The sequence below is a fragment of the Manis javanica genome, chromosome 14 (assembly GCF_040802235.1).
Source record: "Manis javanica isolate MJ-LG chromosome 14, MJ_LKY, whole genome shotgun sequence".
NCBI classification, from domain to species: domain Eukaryota; kingdom Metazoa; phylum Chordata; class Mammalia; order Pholidota; family Manidae; genus Manis; species Manis javanica.
This window is the reverse complement of record NC_133169.1, coordinates 54082828-54110162: the sequence shown is the minus strand read 5'-3', so window position 1 is coordinate 54110162 and position 27335 is coordinate 54082828. Positions and strand designations below refer to the sequence as shown.

The 27335-nt window shown below is 40.8% G+C and overlaps 1 protein-coding gene across 2 annotated transcripts in view; it reads left to right on the top strand.

Moving 5' to 3' along the window:
• SLC27A6 (solute carrier family 27 member 6) overlaps positions 1 to 27335 on the top strand; it is a 72431-nt gene that overhangs the window by 5470 nt on the left and 39626 nt on the right. Inside the window, exon 2 of one of the 2 annotated variants that reach the window (XM_073222171.1) lies at positions 3306 to 3509. The exons of the other annotated variant lie outside the window; for it this stretch is intronic. Coding sequence (XP_073078272.1) covers positions 3306 to 3509 — 204 coding nt within the window. The remainder of the gene's footprint in view (positions 1 to 3305; positions 3510 to 27335) is intronic. 2 annotated transcript variants of the gene reach the window in all.

Below are 27335 nucleotides of genomic sequence, written 5' to 3'. Positions count from 1 at the left end.
CACTGTTGGTCACAGGGACACTGACCAGGGGTGCTTATTTACAATACCTGCTGAGCACACATCTGTTATAAGGGAGTGATGCTTGAGTACTGTCAGGAGCAAAAATGACTTACAGGGTGGCTGTGCCTCCTCAGCAGAGGGGCAGGCTGAATGGGAGAAGCACCATCTTGGAGATGGGGAAACAGGTGCTGAGACCTTAACTGTTCCATTAACTGATTGCTAAGACATGGCAGATTGATGAATGTCACTGCATCCTGTGTTAATTAAATGGAAAGGACACAACAGATGCCTGGACCATAGTACATACTCAATAAATAGTTGCCATTATTATTTTTAGTTGCATGGTGGCAGAGACCTATATGCAAAGTTAAGGGGTCAGTCTTTGTCTGAGCCCTTTGGTTTTCGCAGTTGAAAGTCTTTTCCCGTGTGTATTTGTATTATGATTATTAATAAATTAACATTTGTAAAAATAGCTGACACATTATTCATGATGAAATGAGTTTCTGGCCTGATCTAAATATAAGCATCCATATCCTAATATGAATTGCTTTAGGACATTGCTTACTTAAACATCATTTATCTTAGAAATGGTAGCCTGCCCAGTGCATTCTGTGAAAAGTATTGAGCTGCTCTAAGTAGTAGGGTGCTAGTTATAAGCATGTATTGGAATGTGTAATTTCATTTTGGATTCTATGTGATATCTTTGCCCTATGGAAAGCTCAAGTTAACTATTTGTAGTTGGATTTCTTATTCGTTTTATTAACACATTAAAGTTTAAAGTTTAAATGTTTGCCAGTGTATTAAGAGCTACAAGCAATGTCTTTGAAAGTATCAGATTGTTTTAGGTAGAATAAGATAGAGTTTTTCATTCAGTATGCATAACATACTTCACACTAAGTTTTACTCATTGGTGTTATAGTCTCAGAAATGTGAGAGATATAATAATGATGTGAAGGAAAGAAATTAAGTTGTACAGAAAGGGCCAAAGGATCATAGTGAAGATCCTAAGTTAACTGTTGTTACGCTTTCAGCCCTACCAAAGGTCATAGAATATTCAGCTGCTTGGTTTTCTTATGATAGTTTGCTGCTAAGACCTGCATCTACAGTGGATCCCATGGGCAGAGCTCCATTCCATAAACAGGTCTCTCTGTACACCTACAGTGTGTGTCCCGGGGGATGGGTAGGATGCCCACCATTCTTTTGAGGCACTGCAGGTTTAGTAGAGTGGAATCCTCACTTCACTGAAAGGAAAAACTCATGAAACACAACCAAGTTTCCTTGAAGTATTTAAACACATGCTCTCTCATGTCAGGACTTTATATTCAGAATTCCCTTTCAGAGTGACACTGCAAGTTTTCATTCTATTAAGAAAGATTGGCACTGATGAGTAAATCATGATTCTTTATCCCCTGTAAGGCTTTTCAAATTTTCATTTCAATTTTCACTATCCTCATCTACATTTCTTACCACTGTTGAAGAAATAATTTGTAGATAAACTTCAACAGAATTCTAAATGTGTCAGCTAAGTTAATTTAATTTTAATGTATGAAGGAAATTAAATTGCATCTCCTCTGACCTCTAGGAATCTACTCCCTTTTTCTTGCTAAAGTCATCCTCTTTCATAAGTACTCAGTGTTTCTTCAGACTTTACAATTCCAACACATTTGGGGCCACAGTTAATTGTATTGTAACTTTCTTGGCACTTAACGTTGCCAACTTAGACTTACATATCATTAGGAACATATAAAAGTTTGTGCTGTTAATTTATGATTCCAGATGAGAGACTTGAAATTAAGGTAGCGAAATGAGTCAGTTCAGAGACTTGTACTAGTCTATTCGAAATGCCAGGGGGAGTCATTAAAACAAAATCTAGTACTAAAAATTAAAGGGAAATAGGATGTCTAGATCGTTTGTTTGTCCTGCTTTTACATCTGTTGGTGACTTGCCTTTTCCCCAATATTCCTTGTGATTTTTCACTTCTTACCAAAGCAATCTGTGTATAGCTGTGTATGTTCATTAGAATTAGATGTTTTCTCTGGATTCTTACATTTTCATTTGGGTTTGCTATAGAAAGAAGAATGAACTCACAAAACTTCAAGTCCCAATCTGCCTCCCGACTCCCAACATACCAACTCCTTATAATTGTCTGTGTTTCCTTAGTTTTCTTGCAAGCTTTATTTGTGAACTGCCTGGTCCCATTTGATACATTGCTCTTACTGCTTCTTTGTGATCAGGCTGGGTTTAGATTTTGAGGAGATAAATCATGAGTTTTGCTCAAATGTATTGTGTGGGAGAGCCTTTTGTGTGACATCTGTATGACCGATGGCTTTTGGGGATAACCAGATACTGATTTACATTTCCAGGGAAACGTTTAATGCAGCACCCTAAGTTCTACTTCAAAGCAGAATATATCTTGTGATCATTGTTGATGTTTTGTTAAAAAATTAGAAAAAAAAATTGTTTAGAAGGGGAAGTCCATATGTATATGGGCCCAAACAATCTGACCAGGATGTATGTTACATTTAAAAAACATTTTTAAGTTGAAATAGAGTTGATAATCAGTGTTGTATTGGTCTCGGCATTTCAGGCTTTCCCCCTCCCCTTGTTCGCTTGCCGTGGGGTCCCGCCTGGCCTCGGATCCCACTGCTCCTGACGGAGGTGCTTTTCTCCGGCCGCTCCCCCCTGCCACTGCCGGCTCCCTGCTCTGAACTAGGGCTCTTACTACCTTTTCTTTTTTTCCTTTTGCCCTCAAAGGCTTTTGTCTTTAATTATCCTGATCCAGAGAAAAGGGCACCTCTCATTCTCCTCTGTCAACCTTTGGCTTCGGACGGTCCCTAAGGCCTAATGACCTTGGGATTCCGGAGCAGTGGGCGGACTCTCCCGGAAGTGCTGCATTCAGAGAGCTCTGAACAGCCACAGACAGATGGGTGCTTAAATAATGAGTTACTGAGTGGTATTTGCAGGAAAATGTCTAGTGAAGTATCCTGAGTTTAGACTGAAGGCAGCATATCAAAACAGAGTTTTATTTAAAAGTTACGAAGAGCCAGAATCTGGATGGTAGAGTCCCAAAATTCAATTTGAATCAGCCTATTTGCATTGATTAAATCAAATGATAATCAGATTTCCCTTTCAATTGTTCCTATTGAGACAGAATCCTAAAATGACTATGATATTAGTCATTCACCCAGAACAGGAAATCAACATTGCATTTACATTTTATCTCTCTCCTCCAAACCACAAAGGAAAGCCAGGTGGTGAATGAGCTTTATACTTTATTCACTTATTTCTAATCCTTTGGTTTTTAGATTTGCTGGGAACTGTAGAAGAAATCCTTCCGAGCCTCCCAGAAGAGATCAGTGTTTGGGCAATGAAAGATTGTGTTCCACGGGGCATAATTTCACTCAAAGCCAAGCTGGGCACAGCATCAGAGGGGCCAGTGCCACACAGCCACCACATTGCCTCAAGCCTCAAGTCTCCTTATCTTTATATTTTTACCTCTGGGACAACAGGTAGGATCTATGTCTTCTTTAACAGGATGCAGTACATTTGCAAAGCAATGGTGTTGGGCAACTTTGCGCCACATGTCGTCCCCAGACACCTGAGAAGGCCTCCGCCACAAAGAAGGCCGCTTAGTTCTCAGAACTCTCAAACTTGAATAGAAAAGTTAATTGCTTCACTTTTTTTAGTTTTTATTATTTTTATTTTGGTATCATTAATCTACAATTACATGAAGAACATTGTTTACTAGGGTTCCCCCTTCACCAAGTCCCCACCACATACCCCTTCACAGTCACTGTCCATCAGCATAGTAAGATGCTGTAAAATCACTACTTGTCTTCTCTGTGTTGCACAGCCCTCCCTGTGTCCCCCCCCCCCACATTATACATGCTAATCATAAGGCCCCCTTTCTTCTTCTACCCTTCTCCCTCCTTTCCCACCCATCCTCCTCAGTCCCTTTTCCTTTGGTAACCGTTAGTCCATTCTTGGGTTCTGTGATTCTGCTGCTGTTTTGCTCCTTCAGTTTTTCTTTGTTCTTGTATTCCACAGATGAGTGAAATCATTTGATACTTGTCTTTCTCCACCTGGCTTATTTCACTGAGCATAATACCCTCTAACTCCATCCATGTTGTTGCAAATGGTAGGATTTGTTTCCTTCTTATGGCTGAATAATATTCCACTGTGTATATGTACCACATCTTCTTTATCCATTCATCTACTGATGGACACTTAGGTTGCTTCCATTTCTTGGCTATTGTAAATAGTGCTGTGATAAACATAGGGATGCATCTGTCTTTTTCAAATTGGGCTGCTGCATTCTTAGGGTGAATTCCTACAAGTGGGATTCCTGCGTCAAATGGTAATTGCTTCACTTTTAACTTAGCAGGTCACTATGCTCACTTGGCCATGGTCTGATCTGGACAGATTGTCTGCACATTTGGCAGTTTCAAGGGCCCTGGCATGGCTGAAGTCCTTGAGCCAGCCCCAGTGGCTCAGCATCAACTTTGGCCAGCTGCTTAGGCAAGGTCATTGCCCACTTCTCTGCCCCTCAGATTCCTGAACCTAAAGAGATGAGCTTAAATGGTTTCTCATTAATCCATTAGCCTACCTTAAAACAGTACCATGTGTTCCAGTGTATGACGTTAAGTACTGAGCACAGTCCGACTCTAGCTGTGATTTAAGCACTTGTAGCTGGCACTTGATATCCTTGAGGGTGAGTGAAGTAGGTGACACACAGAAAGTCATGAAGGCATCACAGGTTTTGGAGAAGACACCCGACAGAATCAAGTTCCTAAACTTACCTTTTTTTAGGTAACACACACACACAAAGAATAATGAAACTGCCTGAGGTGTCATAGGCATGTTAAGCTTAAGTGATTCTTAGGAAAAACTGGGTCATGTTTCTGGTAGACTAGGTCACCTTTTAAATTAGTTTGAAGATGACTGGGGGGTTTGAAGTAGGCATCACAAATGTTCTGTTACTAATTTCTTGTGCACAGGCAGTGTTATAAGCAAAACTACAGTTGCCTAAATAAAGTTTTCTTACTTCAGTAAGGAAGTTTAACTTTCTTTTCTTTTCTTCTTTTTTTGTTCTATTCACATAGATCTATTTGGATCCTAAGAATGATCTCTCTTAGACTGGAGAGTCAGCTGTATTTTTGACTTTGCTTAGAGCAGCTTTGATAAGTGAGCTGGCAAATGCTAATATGTATCCAGTTGTCAGTATCACTTCACTTTGACTTTGGATTCCAAAAGGGACAATGCAATTTTGGAAACGATATGATTTGAAAACTTCCAACAGAAGGTGCTTAACTAATATGTCCTTGTGGATATTCTCTTAGAAAAACTAGAAAGTGGCTCTGGGCTTTAAAACCATCTTTACTGTGCCTCCACCCCACCTGCTTCCTCACCCAATGAGAAGAGTGGAACAGACTGTTAACAGCCCTGGTTCTTTAAGACTAAAACCAGAGGGTTTTGTACCATTGGAGTACAGGGTGAAAGCAAAAGCACTTCTAATTTGTTTTCTTTTGATATTTATTTGTGCTGAAGTTGTTCAGCACAGAGGTTAAAAATTCTAGCTGATTTACAAATTGTAGAAAAAGAGTACCCACTTGCCCCCTGGAGTTCTTCTTCCCCAAACCAACTCCATTCAGTATTTTTAGAGCTTTCATTTTATAATCACCTCGGTATCTCTACACAGAACGAGTCTCTTAACTAGAAAGTTAACAGATGTTGACTACAAAGTGTCTGCTGCTTTTCCATGATGCAAAGTCAAGGGTTTGTCTTCTATTTCCACTCCCTACCCTCCTCATTTCTTTCTATCTGGTGCACTTTCTCCCCAAGCACCTTCCCATAGTTTTATGGCACATGTGGGCTTGGTTGGTATCAGTATCCTCACTTAGTAGCACTATTTCTAGCTGAGTTCTGCAGCATAATGAAATTAATTTATCTCCTTTCTCTAGGTATACAGAAATCTACCCCCAATCTGAATTGGTCATTGTTCTGTTGACTTGCTGGTTTTCTATACACTTCTAACTGGTTCATGCTCACCCATATGATTCTACTTATATATGGGATATAAAAAATACAAAACAAGCAAGAGAAACAGAAATAGACTGCTAGTCACAGAGAACGGAATGATGGTTGTCAGAGGGGGGAGGTGGAGGGATGGTTGAACTGGGTGAAGGGGGAAAAGAAATGAGCGAGAACGTTTCCTATCTTGATCTGAATAATGGTTACTTGAGTGTGTACATGTCAGAATGCATCAACCTGCAACTAAGATTTGTACATTTTATTCTTGGTAAATAAAATAAAATAATACCTGTATTAAAAAAACAGTGAGAGGCATAGCCAGGATGGCGGCGTGAGTAGAGCACTGGAAATCTCCTACCAGAAACACATAGATATATGAAAATATAACAAAGAAAACTCTTCCTAAAATAGAGACCAGAGGACACAGGACAACATCCAGACCACATCCACACCTGCAAGAACCCAGCGCCTTGTGAAGGGGGTAAGATACAAGCCCCGGCCTGGTGGGACCCGAGCACCCCTCCCCCAGCTCCCGGCGGGTGGAAAGAAACCGGAGCGGTTTTTTCTTTTGGCGAGTGCTTTTTGGAAGCCTTAAAGGGACAGGGACCCCGGTGCTAGGGAGGCAGAGCAGCAGGACCAGTGAGCAGGTGCCTGGGACCGGCGCCTGAGGACAAAGAATATCGCGCATTTTTCTCTGCGGGACTGGTGGGTGGGTGCCTGAGACCAGCGCCTGAGGATGGAGGAAATCGCGCGTTTTTCCCCCTTTTTTTTTTCTCTTTTTGACGAGTGCTTTTTGGAAGCCTTAAAGGGACAGGGACCCTAATACCAGCGAAAAAGGGCAGCAAGACTGGTGAGCGGGTGCCTGAGACCGGCGCCTGTGGAGAAAGAAAATCGTGTGTTTTTCTCAATACTAGGGAGGCAGGGCAGCGGGACGGGTGGGTGGGGGCCTGGGGCCGGCGCCTGAGGATAAAGAAAATCGCACGTTTTTCCCTTTTTTCTTTTTTTTTTGGCGAGTGCATTTTGGAAGCCTTGGAGGGACGGGGACTCCAATACCAGGGGGGCAGGGCAGCAAGACTGGTGGGCAGATGCCTGGGACTGCTGCCTGAGGACAAAGAAAATCGCGCGTTTCTCCCATTTTTTTCTTTTTGGCAAGTGCTTTTTGGAGGCCTTAGGGGGACAGGGACCCCAGAGCCAGGGAGGCAGGGTGGCAGGGCAGCAGGGCCAGTGAGCAGGTGCCTGCTACCGGCACCTGGGGACGGGGAGGGTCGCGCGTTTCTCCCTTTTTTATTGGCGAGTGTTTTTTGGAGGCCTTGGAGGGACGGGGACCCCAGTGCTAGGGAGGCAGGGCGACAGTACCGGTGGGCGGGTGCCTGGGACCAGCGTCTGAGAACAAACAATATCGCCTGTTTTTCCCTATTTTTTTTTTTTTTTGGCGGGTGCTTTTTGGAAGCCTTGAAGGGACAGGGACCCCGGTGCTAGGGAGGCAGGGAAGCAGGACCAGTGAGCGGGTGCCTGGGACCAGCGCCTGAGGACAAAAAAAATCACGTGTTTTTTCCTTTTTTTTTTTTTTTCTGTTTCCTCTCCCATTGTTGCTGTTGTTGTTTTGGTTTGGAGAGTGCTTTTTGGAAGTCTTAAAGGGGCAGGACAGGACACTTAGACCAGAGGCAGGGAATCTGGGGATCTCTGGGCACTCTAACCCCCTGGGCAACAGGGAGCACAGAGGCCCCTTATGGAGATAAATAGCCTCCCGCCCGATCCCCCTCCAACGGGGCTCCACCATTTTGGAGGAGCAGCCCCAGCCAGGCCACACCCACAGCAACAGTGGAGATAAACTCCATAGCAAACAGGCAGGTAGTAGAAGCCCTGTCTGCGCACAGCTGACAAGCATAAGCCACTAGAGGTCGCTATTCTCCCAGGAGAGGAAGGCCACAAACCAACAAGAAGGGAAGCTCTTCCAGCGGTCACTCGTACCAGCTCTGCAAACTATCTCTATCACCATGAAAAGGCAAAACTACAGGCAGACAAAGATCACAGAGACAACACCTGAGAAGCAGACAGACCTAACCAGTCCTCCTGAAAAAGAATTCAAAATAAAAATCATGAACATGCTGACAGAGATGCAGAGAAAAATGCAAGAGCAGTGGGATGAAGTCCAGAGGGAGATCACAGATGTCAGGAAGGAGATCACAGAAGTGAAACAATCCCTGGAAGGATTTGTAAGCAGAATGGATAAGATGCAAGAGGCCATTGAAGGAATAGAAGCCAGAGAACAGGAATGTATAGAAGCTGACATAGAGATAAAAGGATCTCCAGGAATGAAACAACACTAAGAGAACTATGTGACCAATCCAAAAGGAATAATATTCGTATTATAGGGGTACCAGAAGAAGAAGAAAGAGGAAAAGGGATAGAAAGTCTCTTTGAAGAAATAAGTGCTGAAAACTTCCCCAAAATGGGGGAGGAAATAAACTCCATGGAGATAAACTCGAACAGACCATGGAATTACACAGAACCCCCAACAGAAAGGATCCAAGGAGGACAACACCAAGACACATAGTAATTAAAATGGCAAGTATCAAGGACAATAAAAGAGTTATAAAGGCAGCTAGAGAGAAAAAGGTCACCTATAAAGGAAAACCCATCAGGCTAACATCAGACTTCTTGACAGAAACCCTACAGGCCAGAAGAGAATGGCATGATATATTTAATGCAATGAAACAGAAGGGCCTTGAACCAAGGATACTGTATCCAGCACGACTATCATTTAAATATGATGGCAGGATTAAACAATTCCCAGACAAGCAAAAGCTGAGGGAATTTGCTTCCCACGAACCACCTCTACAGGGCATCCTACAGGGACTGCTCTAGATCTATATGCCAAGAAGCTGGAAAACCTAGAAGAAATGGACAACTTCCTAGAAAAATACAACCTCCCAAGACTGACCAAGGAAGAAACACAAAAGTTAAACAAACCAATTACGAGCAAAGAAATTGAAACGGGAATCAAAAAACTATCCAAGAACAAAACCCTGGGGCCGGATGGATTTACCTCGGAATTTTATCAGACACACAGAGAAGCATAATACCCATTCTCCTTAAAGTGTTCCAAAAAACAGAAAAAGAGGGAATACTCCCAAACTCATTCTATGAAGCCAACATCACCCTAATACCAAAACCAGGCAAAGACCCCACCAAAAAAGAAAATTACAGACCAATATCCCTGATGAATGTAGATGCAAAAATACTCAATAAAATATTAGCAAACAGAATTCAAATATACATCAAAAGGATCATACACCATGACCAAGTGGGATTCATCCCAGGGATGCAAGGATGGTACAACATTCGAAAATCCATCAACATCATCCACCACATCAACAAAAAGAAAGACAAAAACCACATGATCATCTCCATATATGCTGAAAAAGCATTCGACAAAATTCAACATCCATTCATGATAAAAGTTCTCAGCAAAATGGGAATAGAGGGCAAGTACCTCAACATAATAAAGGCCATATATGATAAACCCACAGCCAGCATTATACTGAGCAGTGAGAAGCTGGAAGCATTTCCTCTGAGATCGGGAACCAGACAGGGATGCCCACTCTCCCCACTGTTATTCAACATAGTACTGGAGGTCCTAGCCACGGCAATCAGACAAAACAAAGAAATACAAGGAATCCAGATTGGTAAAGAAGAAGTTAAACTGTCACTATTTGCAGATGATATGATACTGTACATAAAAAACCCTAAAGATGCCACTCCAAAACTGCTAGGACTGATATTGGAATACAGCAAAGTTGCAGGATAAAAAATTAGCACACAGAAATCTGTAGCTTTCCTATACACTAACAAGGAATCAATAGAAAGAGAAATCAGGAAAACAATTCCATTCACCATTGCATCAAAAAGAATAAAATACCTAGGAATAAACCTAACCAAAGAAGTGAAAGACTTATACTCTGAAAACTACAAGTCACTCTTAAGAGAAATTAAAGGAGACACTAATAAATGGAAACTCATCCCATGCTCATGGCTAGGAAGAATTAATATAATCAAAATGGCCATCCTGCCCAAAGCAATATACAGATTTGATGCAATCCCTCTCAAATTACCAGCAACATTCTTCAATGAATTGGAACAAATAATTCAAAAATTCATATGGAAACACCAAAGACCCCGAATAGCCAAAGCAATCCTGAAAAAGAAGAATAAAGTAGGGGGGATCTCACTCCCCAACTTCAAGCTCTACTACAAAGCCATAGTAATCAAGACAATTTGGTACTGGCACAAGAACAGAGCCACAGACCAGTGGAACAGATTAGAGACCCCAGAAATTAACCCAAACATATATGGTCAATTAATATTTGATAAAGGAGCCATGGACATACAATGGCAAAATGACAGTCTCTTCAACAGATGGTGCTGGCAAAACTGGACAGCTTCATGTAGGAGAATGAAACTGGACCATTGTCTAACCCCATATACAAAGGTAAACTCAAAATGGATCAAAGACCTGAATATAAGTCATGAAACCATTAAACTCTTGGAAAAAAACATAGGCAAAAACCTCTTAGACATAAACATGAGTGACCTCTTCTTGAACATATCTCCCCGGGCAAGGAAAACAACAGCAAAAATGAGCAAGTGGGACTACATTAAGCTGAAAAGCTTCTGTACAGCAAAAGACACCATCAATAGAACAAAAAGGAACCCTACAGTATGGGAGAATGTATTTGAAAATGACAGATCCGATAAAGGCTTGACATCCAGAATGTATAAAGAGCTCACATGCCTCAACAAACAAAAAACAAGTAACCCAATTAAAAAATGGGCAGAGGAACTGAACAGACAGTTCTCTAAAAAAGAAATACAGATGGCCAAGAGACACATGAAAAGATGCTCCACATCGCTAATTATCAGAGAAATGCAAATTAAAACTACAATGAGGTATCACCTCACACCAGTAAGGATAGCTGCCATCCAAAAGACAAACAACAACAAATGTTGGCAAGGCTGTGGAGAAAGGGGAACCCTCCTACACTGCTGGTGGGAATGTAAATTAGTTCAACCATTGTGGAAAGCAGTTTGGAAGTTCATCAAAGTGTTCAAAACAGACCTACCATTTGACCCAGGAATTCCACTCCTAGGAATTTACCCTAAGAACGCAGCAATCAAGTTTGAGAAAGACAGATGCACCCCTATGTTTATCTCAGCACTATTTACAATAGCCAAGAATTGGAAGCAACCTAAATGTCCATCGGTAGATGAATGGATAAAGAAGATGTGGTACATATACACAATGGAATACTACTCAGCCATAAGAAGTGGAAAAATCCAACCATTTGCAGCAACATGGATGGAGCTGGAGAGTATTATACTCAGTGAAATAAGCCAAGCGGAGAAAGAGAAATACCAAATGATTTCACTCATCTGAGGAGTATAGGAACAAAGGAAAAACTGAAGGAACAAAACAGCAGCGGAATTACAGAACCCAAAAATGGACTAACAGGTACCAAAGGGAAAGGAACTGGGAGGATGGGTGGGCAGGGAGGGATAAGGGAGTGGAAGAAGAAGGGGGATATTAAGATTAGCATGCATGGGGGGGGAGGAGAAAGCTGAGGGTGGGCTGTACAACACAGAGAGGACAAGTAGTGATTCTACAACATTTTGCTAAGCTGATGGACAGTAACCGTAATGTGGTTGTTAGGGGGGACCTGATATAGGGGAGAGCATAGTAAACATAGTATTCTTCATGTAAGTGTAGATTAAAGATTTAAAAAAAAAGAAAGAAAAAAAAGGGGGATTACTGCTTGATAGGACAAAACTATTGGTAAATCAAAGATCAACGCATGCTTTAAATATCCTTAATGTTGATCACTTAAAGGGTGTCAGATGAGCAGCTATGGAGGTACTCTTTTCTGATAATATTCCTTTCTCTTAATAAAAAAAAAAAAATAAGCAGTTCCTGTGTGCTGACCTCCAATGAGTTCTGCACAGTGGTATAGAGGGCATGTCAAAGTGTGGGCAAAGGGTCTGTTTGTTTCTATGCAGAAGATCAAGGCCTAGCTTGGATACCCAGAAAATGAACTAAGATACGATATGAGGAGGAGCTTCTGGCATCAGCACTCTCTGGAGGACTTGTGCCAGGGGGATGATCATCAAAAAGCCTCCACAGGGATCTGGGCGATGCTGCGGTTGTGGCTGCATCCACCCCACCATTTCCTGGACTTGCCATTGAAATGAGGAGGGAAATGTCTAGGCTGGCATGTGCATACAGTGAGACAACGAATTTGACTGGATCTGTACTGTTGGAACTCAACCAGGAGTTGGGAGGGGTGCAAGTTGTAGCACTCCAAAATCTTATGACTATAGACTATCTACGGTTTAAAGAACATATGAGATGTGAACAGATCCCAGAAATGGGCTGCTTTAATTTGTCTGATTTCTCTCAGACTGTTCAAGTACAGTTGTACAATATCCATCATATCATAGACAAATTTTCACAAATGCCTAGGGTGCCTAACTGGTTTTCTTGGCTTCACTGGAGATGGCTGGTAATTATAGATCTGCTTTGGTTATGTAACTGTATTCCTTTTATGTTAATGTGTGTGCGCAAGTTAATTAGTAGTTAAAACCTATACATGCTTAAGTTATTCTACAAGAAGATATGTCAAAGAAATAATCAATCCCCCCATTTTTTCTTCCGTCTGCTACCTCTACAGCTTTTCTTCTTCCTTCTTAATTACAACCCTTAAATAGAATTCGTGCCTCATATCAAATTTACCGAGTATCATAATTCTTCCAAGTGGTAAAGATACCTCAAGACAAATGCTGGGCATAGAAGCCACAGGGCATAAATCTGCAAAGAAGTAAAAAGCTAGCCTTTTCCAACAATATCGCTTCTCTCTCACTTACCAACTTTACATCTCCCTGTATGGCCCTGGAAGATGACTGGTTAGTCAGAGATGGGTAAGATTCCTCAAGGAAGGAACAACCTAAGACAGGCACAGTTGCAGGAGGGCCATCAGGTGAGAAATTGGGGATCAACAGTAGTGAGGCTTAGAACCTCACCAGCCTGTTTTGAGAGAAATCTTCTGCATCTGTGAATATTTTAATATCCTTGTCTAGCTTGGATTAACACATAGTCTACAGGCACACACCTGATCATCTACATTTGCCCTCTTACAGCACTAAACTATGTTTTCTACCTTTATCTTGCATCTACCTACCACTTCAGCATTTTATTAAAAATAAAATAATAATAATAATAAAGGGAGAAATGTGGGATCCACATATAAATCAAGTATAAAAATCAAACAAATATTCATATTTGACCGGATTGTTTATAGTTCATAATGTGTGATCAAAACCGAAAGTTTCTGTAATGACTGCCCTTGTACTGTTCACCATGTAAGAACTTATTCACTATGTAAGAATTTGTTCACCATGTAAGAACTTGTTCGTTATGCTTCAGAAGATTGGAGACTGACGAGAATTAGGCTTGAGATGCATTAATGATTGTGCATTGAGCACTGAGTCCCCTATACAGAATTTTATTGTTGTTAACAACCATTTGATCAAAAAATATGAGAGATGCCCTCTCAAAAAAGAAACAGTGAAGGCTGTGTTTTTCTTGTCCAGCCCGTTCCGTGGCCACCTCTTTGCCAGGCCTTCCCCCCAGGTCTTTCCGTCTCCACCAGTTTCTTTCTTGCTGTCCTAGATTCATTCTTCACCACCATCCCAGGAATTCCCTTCACCATGTTTATTTTTTCTGACCCCTTATGTCCCAGATCCTAAATTAGTTTCCTTGGCTTACTTTCATTCTATCGTTGTACTGCCTTCAGTGGCTGTCTGATAAAGAGTGTTTAGGAAGTAAGGTTTTTGAAGTCCTTACATGTCAGAAAATGTCTTTTTTTCTATCTTGCACTTCTTGGTTTAGAATTCTAGGGTAGAAATAATGTCTCCGTAAGGGTTTGAAGGCATTGTTCTGCTGCCATCTGACTTCCAGTATTCACGTTGAGAACTGCTTTTCTTTCTGATTTCTTATCCTTCATGCACCTTGGCTTTGGTTTTCTTTCTTTTGGGGGGATTTTTAGAGTCTTTACTAGTCTGTAACACCACGATGACTTGTACTGGGACTGGTCTTATTTATGTATTTTGCTGGGAAACTTTTAGGGCTTTTCAGACTACAAACTCATGCCTTGCAATTCTAAGTACTTGAAAATTTTTTGTAAAGTTTTTTTTCTATAGGCCCATATCTTTTCTTTGTTTCTGCTCTTTCTGCTCATTCCCTCCTGTTACATTTGTTTGTTCATTCTTTTATCTTTGGAGCTGTAACTTTTTGAAGATTGGCCTTCCTGAACTATTATTAATGTTCTGATCTTTTCTATCCCACGTTCCTTGTCTTCTCTTTTGATTTACTTTTTGAGAGATTTCTCTTCTAATCCTTGTGTTCTTTGAATATTCTTCTTTCCTTAGCATGTTATTTTGTCTTATTGATAATTTATTGTCCCATATCTCTCAGAATATTAATGATTTTTTTTTTAACATTTCTCCTCTCTGCCTTGTCTCTGTTTTTCTCTTTTATCTTTTTGTCCTTTTATTTTTTGGGTTGTATTGGCCTCAACCCTTTATCCCTCAGGAGTTCCTTGAATATCAGGTGACCTCTGTCATTTCATATTTAAAATGCAGTCACCAAGACACACGCGCACACAAAATAAACCAAATCCTGACTGAAGATCTGTGTGCCTGAGTGGGACTTGTGAACTGGTTGCTTTCATTCTCCAGGACATTTTGTTGGGGGATTCATGACAGTCAGGGTTTCTGATGTTGGGGGATCTGTGACTGTCAATGTTTCTGATGCTATGGGATCCATGACTGTCAGGGTTTCTGATGTTGGGGGATCCGTGACTGTCAAGGTTTCTGATGTTGGGGGATCCATGACTGTCAGGATTTCTGATGTTGGGGGATCCATGACTGTCAGGGTTTCTGATGTTGGGGGATCCATGACAGGATTTCTGATGTTGGGGGATCCATGACTGTCAGGGTTTCTGATGTTGGGGGATCCATGACTGTCAGGGTTTCCTATGTTGGGGGACCCATGACTGTCAGGTTTCTGTTTTTACATGTGTGCTATTCACATTCCTCAGATAAGAATCTTGATAGGCAAAATGAGTCCAATTTAAAAGGGAGATGGAAAAGCATGCAGACTTCCCCTTATTCCCCCTATTTGTTCAACCTGTCTTCTTCCTGGTGTTTCCAGAGGCTAATCTTCTACAGAAAATAAATCTCAATCCTTCTACTACCATTTTGCAAATAGCAGTCTGGGGCTATAATTTTGTTTTATCTTTTGCATTTTAAAACAAATATCAGAAGAATTTATTGACATTGTTCCAAAATTAGTTTGTAGATTGATCTCACACAGGGAAAGTTACACACACACATCATTCCTTTTAGTTTAAATGCCTGAGCCACGTGGGGTCACAAGAGAGCACAGCAGAGCAGCATACAGAACTGATGCTACAGAGGATGTCATGCTTTATGAATATAAAGCTAATAAAGATTGTAACAGAATCACATTGAGCCTCATTAAAAAAATGAAATGACACATTTAATGAAAACTACCTTTCTCTTTCTCTCTAATATTAATGGATGTTTCCAACTCTAAACCTAGAACTGAATTAAGTGATTGTAATGATAGTAAATATAAGAACTTATATTAGTGTGTCACCTAATGTAATAATCAGTTCTCACACAAACCATCTTATGGATGTTGATAATGAGGAAGGTGTTGGCGCACGTTAGGAAGTGAAGATTTGGAAAGTTAAATGCTGGGAGTGAAGACTGCTCTTAGGCCCTTTTGCCAGGTTATAAGGGAGCCCTTTGGATAATATGGAGCATTTCCTAGCCATTCTTACTGCTGCCAAGTCCCATTTGCCCAAGCTTACCAAAATTCTACATTCCCGGGCCCTGGAATCAACTCAGAGTGTCTCTGAGTAAGAAAAGCATTGAGGTCAATTCTTATACCACTTACATCTCTCTGACCGAGGAGATGATGTGGTATCTTAATGACCAACAGATGGGTTATAAAATTCCCTATTCTATGACCTTGATGTAACTGCTTCTAAATAGAACCTCCATAAAGCTCCCTGTGTAATATTGCATATTTCTTTTCCACTCTCTGAGGTACCCAGTGATCACATTTCTGAGGCTTTCTGGGTGCTGTGGGCACAAACCAGCTTTCTGCAAGGGTTCACTTGAGGTTTCAGCTTCCCAGCTGCCGAGTCACCCACCGGTCATCCTTCTGCCTTCCTGGAATGGCGTTCATCTCATCTCCGGGACTTTTCTCCTGGCCTTGTGGGTCTATGCCCGTGCTCAGTCTGCCAACTTCTAGTTCTCTTACTACTCACCGGGCTTGGCTAGGTAGCCTCAAAGCTTGGTCAGAGCCGCCGTGCGTCCAGCACTGCTGTGGGCAGCAGGAGAAGGAGAACAAGGGAACCGTTTAAGGCTGTGCACCTGGGAGCCATTCACTATCACCGTCTAAATCCATTTCCTTTCATCTCTCCTTTTCCCTAAACTTACAGGTTTTTTCTTTATTCCACAATGATCCCAGCATTCCCCAAATTATTTATCTCTGCTTCTGAATGGGTTTTCCCCTGATACCATCTTTTCTTCCATCTTCCTCCTAATCCCCAGCAGCCTTATTGCCACGTTTATGCCTGGGCTTCATCCCTCCAGTCGAGGGACTTTTGAGGATTCCAATGTCAGGGATGCACAGAAGCTTAGAAGAGGGCTTTAGAGACCAGCTAAGGTAGCACTTCTCCAGGTATGTTCTACAACATATCCCTTCATGTCTTCAGAGAAATGCAATGAAAATTGAAAAGGGTCTTTATACAATTTCCTTGTCCAGGTTGACAAAATACAAATGAACATCAGCCAAAACACCAAGGTTTCTGTACCAGGCGACTTCTCATGGGCTTTAATGTGTTAATATGCTTTCTAACTCTTTCAAGAGGGACTCTAAAATGCAGTTTTAATAAACTTTATTTATTCTCCTGGTTCTTCTTTCCTCCTTTCAAACTGTTTTACATCAACCTTTGATCACTTCATTTGTTGCACAAGTTCATTTATTTTGTCTTTTATTAAAAAATCTGAGTACCTTGAAGGGTTAATAATAAATTAATGAGATCATTATACACTTAAAGCTAACTGAATTAGGAAGGGAAACATGGCTAATCAGTTTGCTCAAGTGCTTTGAAGGAATGACATAAGCATCCAGGTGGAATATAACTAGATAAAGCATGCTGCTGCTTTGGACACACCTCCAATTTGAAAAGTTATTATTCTTAAAGCTGGGTTGCCATGAGATCAGAAACAGTGTGGGAAGTAGGACTACAGTGGCTGAAGAACATGGGAGGGAACTTCTTGGAAACAGAACATGCATAAAGATTTGGTCTTCTGGAAGAAGGTATTCAAAACAGAAAGGGATTGAATTACCAAGAATCAAGACTGGAGATAGGCTCACTCAAAGCTTTATAAATGACAATAGGAAAATTCTGTATGCATGTAGATGACAATAAATTCTTTCAGGAAAATATGAAATGCCAAGCTATCAAGAGGAGCTGTGGAAGACTTCCTTTGAGAAAATTCATGAATACATTTTAATTTGTAGGCAGCACTGCCTATGAGATGGTCTCTTTGAGTTAGCATAAATGGAGCACAAAAACCTGTTAGGAAATATCAGATAGGTGCAGCAACAAGGGGGGGCTTGAGGTTCACCCCAGTCAAAGGTTCTGGAAGTCACTGGAGACTGGGGTTCACAGCTCCATGTGCTGCTGGGACCAAAACCAAGGAAAATTTGGCTTCCAGCAGTAAATATACTGAAGTGGAGAAAGAGTGATGTCTACTAAGTAAGATGGCACCCCACTTGAATGTGTAAGTAGCTCTGGTTACTACAGACCACAGAAGGTTATGAAACCAGAGAAGGCTTACAAAAGCAAAGCTGGAGTTTAGTATGTATGGAAAAGAGCTGGTCGTCTGCGTGAAATACACATCAGGAAATAGCAGCAGCAACTGTGAGCCAAATGTCAGTTGGAAGGTAGAACACCAGATCACAGAGGAGGCTGAGCTCAGAGGTCATGGCCAATGGCAGGGAGATCTGGGAGGAAATTGCAGCAACAGGGCATTGCATGGGGCGGAGCATACCCAGAGAAGCACATAGCAGGCAGTAGGGAATTCTGGCTGTAAAAATTGAGAGGCCAGACATGGGAGCATATCTTATTTTTTTAATTGAATAAATTTGATGTGTAATATTGTGTAAGTTTAAGGTGTACAACTTGTTACTTTGATACATTTATATACTGTAATACAATTGCTAAAAAAGTAGCAATATTCATCACTTTACATAATTACAGTACAATAATTATTGTCTTTATTCATTATACTGTGCATTGGATCTCTATGGCTTACAAGTTTATACTGTTAATCACCATCGCTCTTATTCCCCAGCCCCCAGTCCCTGGTAAAGAACTTTCTACTACTCTATTTTTTAAAGGCTTTACTTTTTTAGATTCCACATGTAAGTGGTATCATACAGTACTTGTCTCTGTCTGACTTACCTTACTTTGCATAATGTGCTCAAGGTCCATCAATGTTGTCGTCATAAATGGCAGGATAGCCTCCTTCCTCATTGGCTGATTAGTATATGTACCACATCTTTTTTATCCATGCATCTGTTAATGGGTATTTGGGTTGTTTCCATATCTTGGCTATTGTAAGTAATGCTGTGATAAATGTAGAAGTGCATATATCTTGTCAAAATCCTATTTTCTTTTCCTTTGGGTATGTACCCAGAATGAAATTGTTGGATTGTATGGTAAATCTATTTTTAATTTTTGAGGACCCTACATACTCTTTTCCATGGTGGTTGGACCAATTTACATTCCCACCAACAATATATAGAGGGTTCCTTTTCACCACATCTCTGCCAGCACTTGTTCTTCCTTGTCTTGTTGATAATAGCCATTCTAACAAGTGTGAGGTGATAGCTCATTATGTTTTTGATTTGCATTTCACTGATGATTAGTGATGTGGAACATCTTTTTATGTGCCTGTTGGCCATTTTGATGTCCTCTTTGGTGAAATATCAATTTAGTTTTTCTGCACATTTTTAATTGGATTATTTGTTTTTTTTGTTATTAAGTTGACTTGAGTTCTTTATATATTTTGGATATTAACCTCACCTCTTATATAATAGAATATATGGTTCGCAAAAATTTTCTGCCATTCTGTGGGTTGTGTTTTCATTTTATCAATTGTTTCTTTTGCTGTGTGGAAGCATTTGAGTTTGATATAATCCTGTTTGTTGATATTTTTTCCTTTATTATTGCCAAGACCAGTACTGATGAGCTTCTTCCCTATGTCTCCTTCAAAGACTTTTTTGGTATCATGTCGTATGTTTAAGTCTGATCCATTTTGAGTTAATTTTTTTTTTTGAGTCGTGTGGGATGAGGTCCAAGCTCATTGTTCTGTACTTGTTTCTCCAGTTTTCCTATCACCATCTGCTGAATAGACTACCCTGTCCCTATGTGTATTCTTGGCTCCATTGTCTGACATCAGTGGACCCTGTATGCCAGGGTGTAATTCTGAGCTCTCTAATCTGTTTCACTGGTTGATGTATTTATTTTTATGCCAGGATTATACTATTTTTATTACTAAAATGGCTTTGTGATATAGCTTGAAACCTGAAAATGTGATGCCTCTGACTTTCGTCTTTTGTCTGAGGATTGCTTTATTTGGGGCCTTTTCTGGTTCCACACAAAATTTAGGATTGTTTCTCCTGCTTCTGTGAAGAATGCCTTTGGTGGGGTTTGCTTTGAATCTGTAGATGGTTTAGGGTAATTGTGGTCATTTTAACAACATCAGTTCTTCCCATCCATGAATGCAGAAGTCTTTGCATTTTTCTGTGTATTCAATTTCTTTCAGCAAAGTTTTGTAGTTTTCACTGTACAGATCTTTCACTTCCTTGGTTAAATTTATTCCTAAGTATTTTATTGTTTATTATTCTATTATGAATGGGATTTTTTTTCTTTATTTCTTTTTCAAATGCTTCATCGTTAATGTAAAGGAATGCAATTGATTTCTTTATGTGGATTTTGTATCTGGTCACTTTAGTGAAATCATTAACTGATTCCAACAGTTTTTTAACAATTCTTTGGGGTTTTCTATATATAGTACCTTATCCCCAGCAAATAATGACAATTTTACTTCTTCCTTTTGATTTGGATGCCTTACCTAATTGTTCACCATAGGAGTGGTGAAAGTGGGCATCCATGTCTTGTTCCTTCTTAGAGGAAGTGCTTTCAATTTCTCTCCAGTGAGTATAATGTTAGCTGTGGACGTGTCATGTATGTCCTTAATTATGTTGAGGTATGGTCCTTCTATACCCTGTTAAGGCTTTTTATCATGAAAGGGTATTGTATTTTGTCAAGTGCCTTTTCTGAATCTTTTGAGATGATCATGTGATGTTTTTCTTTCAGTTTCTTGATGTTTCCAACATTATTACAGTTCTTGACATAATCCAACAGTATCACAATTATTTGTATGCACTTGTTGAACCATCCTTGCATCCCAGAGATAAATTCCACTTGGTCATGGTGTATAATCCTTCTAAAGCGTTCTTGAATTTTGTTGCTATTACTTTTTGGTGAATTTTTACATCTATGTTGATCAGGAATGGTGGTTTGTAGTTTTCTTGTGGTATCCTTATCTGGGTTAGATATCAAGATAATGCTGGCTTTGTAGAGTGTGTTAGGAAGTATTCCTTCCTTGAAATTTTGGAAGAGTTTGAGGAGGTTTGGTGCTATTATTCTTTAAATATTTCCTATTTCCAGTGAAGCCATGTGCCCCTGGAGATTTCTGTGTTGAGAGTTTTTTGATTACTGATTCAAACTTTTTACTTGTTATTGGGCTGTTTAGATTTTCTATTTTTTCCTGGTTCAGTCTTGGTAAATTGTATGTTTTTAGAAATGTATCCTTTTTTTCTAGGTTATGTAGTTTGTTGGCATGTAATTGTTCACAGTAGTCTCTTATGATTACATGTATGTTTCTGTGGTATCAATTGGAATGGCTCCTCTTTCACTTCCAATTTTGCTGATTTGAGTCTTCCTCTTTGCTGTTTAGTCTAGCTGAAGGTTTGTCAATTTTGTTTATTTTTGAAGAACCAACTCTTAGTTTTGTTGATCCTTTCTATTGTTTTCTTCTGTATTTCATTTATTTCCACTCTGATCCTTATTATGTCCTTCCTTCTGCTAACTTTGGACCTAGCTTGTTCTTTTTCTTGTTCCTTTAGGTGTAAAGTTAGGTTGTTTATTTGAGGTCTTTACATTTATTGCTATAAACTTTCCTCTCAGAACTGCTTTTGCTACATCCTACAATATTTGATATGTTGTATTTTCATTTTCATTTGTTTTGAAGTAATTTTTTATTTCCCTTTTGATTTCTTCTTTGACTCAATGGTTCTTTAAAAGTGCATGTATTTGTAGATCTTCTCACTTTCCTCCTGTTGATTTCTTTCATACCATTGTGGTTGGGAAAGGTAGGTAGTGTGATTTCAATCCTCTTAAGTTTGCTAAGATATGTTGTGTTGCCTGTCATATGATCTATTCTAGAATGTGTTCCATGTGCACTTGAGAAGAATGTGTATCCTTCTGCTGTTGGAACAGAATCTTCTGCATATGTCTATTAAAAGTCCATTTGTTATAAACTGTGGTTCAATTCAAATGTTTCCTTGTTGATTTTCTGTCTGGACAATCTACCCATTGCTGATAGTGGAGTATTGAAGTCCCCTACAATTATTGTATTGTTTTCTAAGATCTGTTATTAATTGCTTAATACATTTCAGTGCTTATTTTTGGGGAGCATACATATTATACGATTGTTGTAGCTTCTTGATGTACTGACCTCTTTATCATTTTTCAATGATCTTTGTCTCTTGTTACCCTTTTTGGCACGAAATCTATTTTGTCTGATGTAAGTATAGCTATGCTTTCCTAACTTTTCAATTCTGTTTGCTTGAAATACCATCTCCTGTCCTTTCACTCTGAGCCTCATGTGTGTCTTCAGAGATAAACTGAGGCTCTTGCAGGCAGCATATAGTTGGGTCTTGTTCTTGTATTCATCCATCCAGTCTTTGCCTTTTAATTGGTGAGTTCACTCCATTTACATTTAGGGTAATTATTGATATGTAAGGATTTACTACTGCCATTTTATTTTTCACCTTCTGGTTATTTTATCTCTTCATTGTCCACTGCTTTTCCTTCTTTTTCTGTTTACCTTTGTAAGTTAGTGGTTTTTCCAGTGATTTGCTTAGTCTCCCGTTTTTTGTTTTGTGTCTCTGCTCAAGATTTTTGCTTTATGGTTACCATGAAGTTTATGCAAAATATCTCATAGACAAAATGGTTGTTTTTCTGCTGATGGCAGTTTACCTTTATTCACCTTTTTTGATGTCACAAATTATTTCTGTTTATGCTCCAATTCTGTTACCAAGTTTTGGTAGCTATAGGTATTTTTAGTGCTGTTTTCTTTTGTCCTACAGTTAAGAGTATATACACTACTCAATACACTACTCTGAAAAAGAGTTACAGCTTTCTAATTCTGACTACTTATCACTTTAATAAAATATTTGTGTATTTTTGTATTTTCATTTCAGCTTGAAGAGCCTCTTTCAACATTTCTTGTAAGGCAGAGGTGGGTGTGGTGAACTCCCTCAGCTTTTGTCTGTCTGGGAAAGCCTTTATTTTTTCTTCATGTTTAAAGGATAACTTTGCTGGGTGGAGTATCCTTGGCTGGCAGTTTTTAATCTTTTGATACTTTGAATATTTCCATTTAGTTCTCTTTTTAGAATTTGATTCTCTTTGGTAAAGTACTCCTTCTGTTCATTAATTTTATTCCTGAAATTATTGTACTGCCATTCTAAGTATATCTGTAGCTCACTGAATTTCTTCATAATGCTATTCTAAGTTCTTTATCAGTTAGATTGCAATATTCCATGATTTGGGGTTGTTGCTGGAAAATTGTTTCTTTTCATGATACCTTGTTACCATTTTTCATGGTGTTTGATGAAAAGTGCCTCTAATATTTCATTTAAAGGAGCAAATGCCTTTCTTATTTAAGCCAGGTTTTGTTTTCTTTGATTCAAGCACTTCAACAGGTGGGTAGCTAGGCGCCTTTCTTTAGTTCTTTAGTTTCCCAGAAGGTGGTGCTATAGCGCAGGTTTTTGGTTTCTTTTATGGAGCGGACTCCCCCACTAAGGTTGGGGCATCAAAAAAAAATGGCAAAGCAGGGGGAGGTATGTAAGTAGCCCTTGGGGCTCTGATGTGACCGCAGCAGCGAGGGGAGGGGAGGGGGTGTCTCAGAGCTCTGTTGGCCCCGCTGACCTTGAGGTAACCGCAGGGAAACTTCTTCAGTTCTCCTTGCTTGCATCCATCACTTATCCCCCCCTCACCCCAGCCGCTCGGGCAGCCCTCAGAGAGAGCCCGTGGCCCCTCCAGCTGCAGGGCGGGTGATGGGGCAGAGCCCCGCCCACTGCCTCAGCCGCCGGAAGGGCTGTGACTCGGGCCACCGCCTTCCCTCCATGGGAGGCGCCCGGAGGATGGGCCTCCCCGGCGTGCTGTGCGGTGCGGAGGTGCGCTCTTCTATCTGGTCAGGTGTCTGCTGAGCTGTTAGCTGTGGCTTTGTGCCCTGTGATGCTGACCTCACCCCAGGGGTACCCCTTTATCTCGGCCTCTGGCCTGAGACTGTCAGCCGTCAGCAAGGAAGTGCTTCGGGCTGGGAAATGTTGCCAAGGCCATGTTCAGGGCTCAGTCCCGCCCACTGAGAAGTGACGTCCGGGCCCCGGCCGCGGTGAGTGTGCAGAGCCATTGGCAGGTGCAGCTGCTCTCCCGAAGGTGGCTGAGAAGGCCTCTGTCAGCAGCGGGGAGAACGGACCACACGGGGGGCCCTGCGTCCGCTGCCATTCGCTCCCGGTCCTGCCACGCACTGGCTTCCTGTGGTCTCTCCGCACCGCCCTCTGCCTCCTCCTGGACCATGGCCGATCCTCCTGGTCGCCACCGCGTTTGTGTGAAGAGAAGTAACTTAGCCGATGAGGTGGATTTGGGATGAGGCCTGCGCGTGAAGACATTCTAGAAGCATTAGAACTGTTTGAGCCGACAGTCCAGATGTGACTAAACTACGACTTAATCTAACAAATTAATTCAGGAGATGATCCTCATTGTGAAAACAAGTTGTGTTCACCGTAAGGAGATACAGTTGAAACAAAATTGTTGATCTCTACCATACATATGGCGATTTCATATCAATTATGTACTAATTGGATGATTTTATCATGCTGATATTACAGTACAGAAGACTTATTCTGGAAATTATTTAGGCAAACAATGCCAAGTAACAAAACAGTATGCCACAGTTTTTATACAAATTAATTCGAACTACAGATTTTTAGAAGAAGCCCATTGTACATGGAAGAGGATTAGAAGAAAAAGCTGTTTCTGCTTGGATTATGAATATCCAGAAGTATATCAACATCATATGTCATAAAATGTGATATTTTCTGATGACCTTATTCCAGAATATATTAAGCATGACAAAATTAATGGTTTATAATTGAGACAGAACCTTACTTGGAATTGGAATTGTAAAATTTCTACTTAAAACAATGGGTTAGTTTTGGGCCAAGATGGTGGTGTGAATGCAGCAGCAGTAATCTCCTCCCAAAACCACATATATCTATGAAAATATAACAAAGACAACTCTTCCTAAAATAGAGACCAGAGGACACAGGACAACATCCAGACCACATCCACACCTGAGAGAACCCAGCAGCTCATGAACAGGGTAAGATACAAACACAGGCCTGGGAGGTCCCGAGCACCCCTCCCCCCAGCTCCCTGCGGGAAGAGAGAGATCTGAGTGGGAGGGAGAAGGAGCCCAGGAATGCTGAACATCCAGCCTCACCCATCCGGACCAGAGCGCAGACACAGTCCATGCGTGGGGTCCTGGGTACTAGGGAAACAGGGCAGCAGGCCCGGTGAGCGGGTGCCTGAGGCCGACGCCGGAGAACAAAGAAACGGGAGTGGCCATTGTTTTGTTTTTGTTTTTTTTTTTGTCCAGTGCTTTTTGGAAGTCTTAAAGGGACAGGGACCCCAATACTAGGGAAACAGGGAAGCAAGACTGGTGAGTGGGTGCCTAAGACCAGCACCTGAGGACAATGAAAATTGTGCTTTTCTCTTTTATCGTTAATTATTTATTTAATTTTTTGTTGTTGTTTTTGTTTTGGTTTGGAGAGTGCTTTTTGGAAGTCTTAAATAGGCAGGGCAGGACACTTAGTCCAGAGGCAGGGAATCTCGGGTTCTCTGGGCACACTAACCTGCAGGGCAGCAGGGAGCACAGAGGCCCCTTATGGAGATAAATAGCCTCCCGGCTGCTCTCCCTCCAAGGGGGCTCCACCATTTTGGAGCAGCAGCCCAAGCCAGGCCATGCCGATTGCAACAGTGGAGATAAACTCCATACCAGCCGGGTAGAAAGTAGAAGCCCTGTCTGCGCACAGCTACCCAGCACAAGCCACTAGATGTCGCTATTCTCCCCGGAGAGGAAGGCCACAAACCAACAAGAAGGAAAGCTCTTCCAGCTGTCACTTGTACCAGCTCTGCAAACTATCTCTATCACCATGAAAAGGAAAAACTACAGACGGACAAAGATCACAGAGTCAACACCTGAGAAGAAGACAGACCAAACCAATCTTCCTGAAAAAGAATTCAAAATAAAAATCATAAACATGCTGACAGAGATGCAGAGAAATATGCAAGAGCTAAGGGATGAAGTCTGGAGGGAGGTCGCAGATGCCAGGAAGGAGATTACAGAAGTGAAACAAACCCTGGAAGGATTTATAAGCAGAATGGATAAGATGCAAGAGGCCATTGAAGGAATAGAAACCAGACAACAGGAACGCATAGAAGCTGACATAGAGAGAGATAAAAGGATCTCCAGGAATTAAACAATACTAAGAGAACTATGTGACCATTCCAAAAGGAACAATATCCGTATTATAGGGGTACCAGAAGAAGAAGAGAGAGGAAAAGGGATAGAAAGTGTCTTTGAAGAAATAATTGCTGAAAACTTCCCCAAACTGGGGGAGGAAATAATCGAACAGACCACGGAAATACACAGAACCCCCATCAGAAAGGATCCAAGGAGGACAACACCAAGACACATAATAATTAAAATGGCAAGGATCTAGGACAAGGAAAGAGTTTTAAAGGCAGCTAGAGAGAAAAAGGTCACCTATAAAGGAAAACCCATCAGGCTAACATCAGACTTCTCGACAGAAACCCTACAGGCCAGAAGAGAATGGCATGATATACTTAATGCAATGAAAGAGAAGGGCCTTGAACCAAGAATACTGTATCCAGCACGACTATCATTTAAATATGATGGTGGGATTAAACAATTCCCAGACAAGCAAAAGCTGAGGGAATTTGCTTCCCACAAACCACCTCTACAGGGCATCTTACAGGGACTGCTCTAGATGGGAGCACTCCTAAAAAGAGCACAGAACAAACACACAACATACAAAGAATGGAGGAGGAGGAATAAGAGGGGAGAGAAGAAAAGAATCTCCAGACAGTGTATATAACAGCTCAATAAGCGAGCTAAGTTAGGCCATAAGATACTAAAGACACTAACCTTGAACCTTTGGTAACCACGAATTTAAAGCCTGTAATGGCAATAAGTACATATCTCTCAATAGTCACCCTAAGTGAAAATGGACTTAATACACCAATCAAAAGACACAGAGTAATAGAATGGATAAAAAAGCAAGACCCATCTATATGCTGCTTACAAGAAACTCACCTCAAACCCAAAGACATGCACAGACTAAAAGTCAAGGGATGGAAAACATATTTCAGGCAAACAACAGTGAGAAGAAAGCAGGGGTTGCAGTACTAATACCAGACAAAATAGACTTCAAAACAAAGAAAGTATTAAGAGATAAAGAAAGACACTACATAATGATAAAGGCCTCAGTCCAACAAGAGGATATAACCATTCTAAATATATATGCACCCAATACAGGAGCACCAGCATATGTGTAACACATACTAATGGAACTAAATAGGGAAATAGACTGCTATGCATTCATTTTAGGAGACTTCAACACACCACTAACCCCAAAGGATAGATCCACCGGGCAGAAAATAAGTAAGGACACACAGGCACTGAACAACACACTAGAACAGATGGACCTA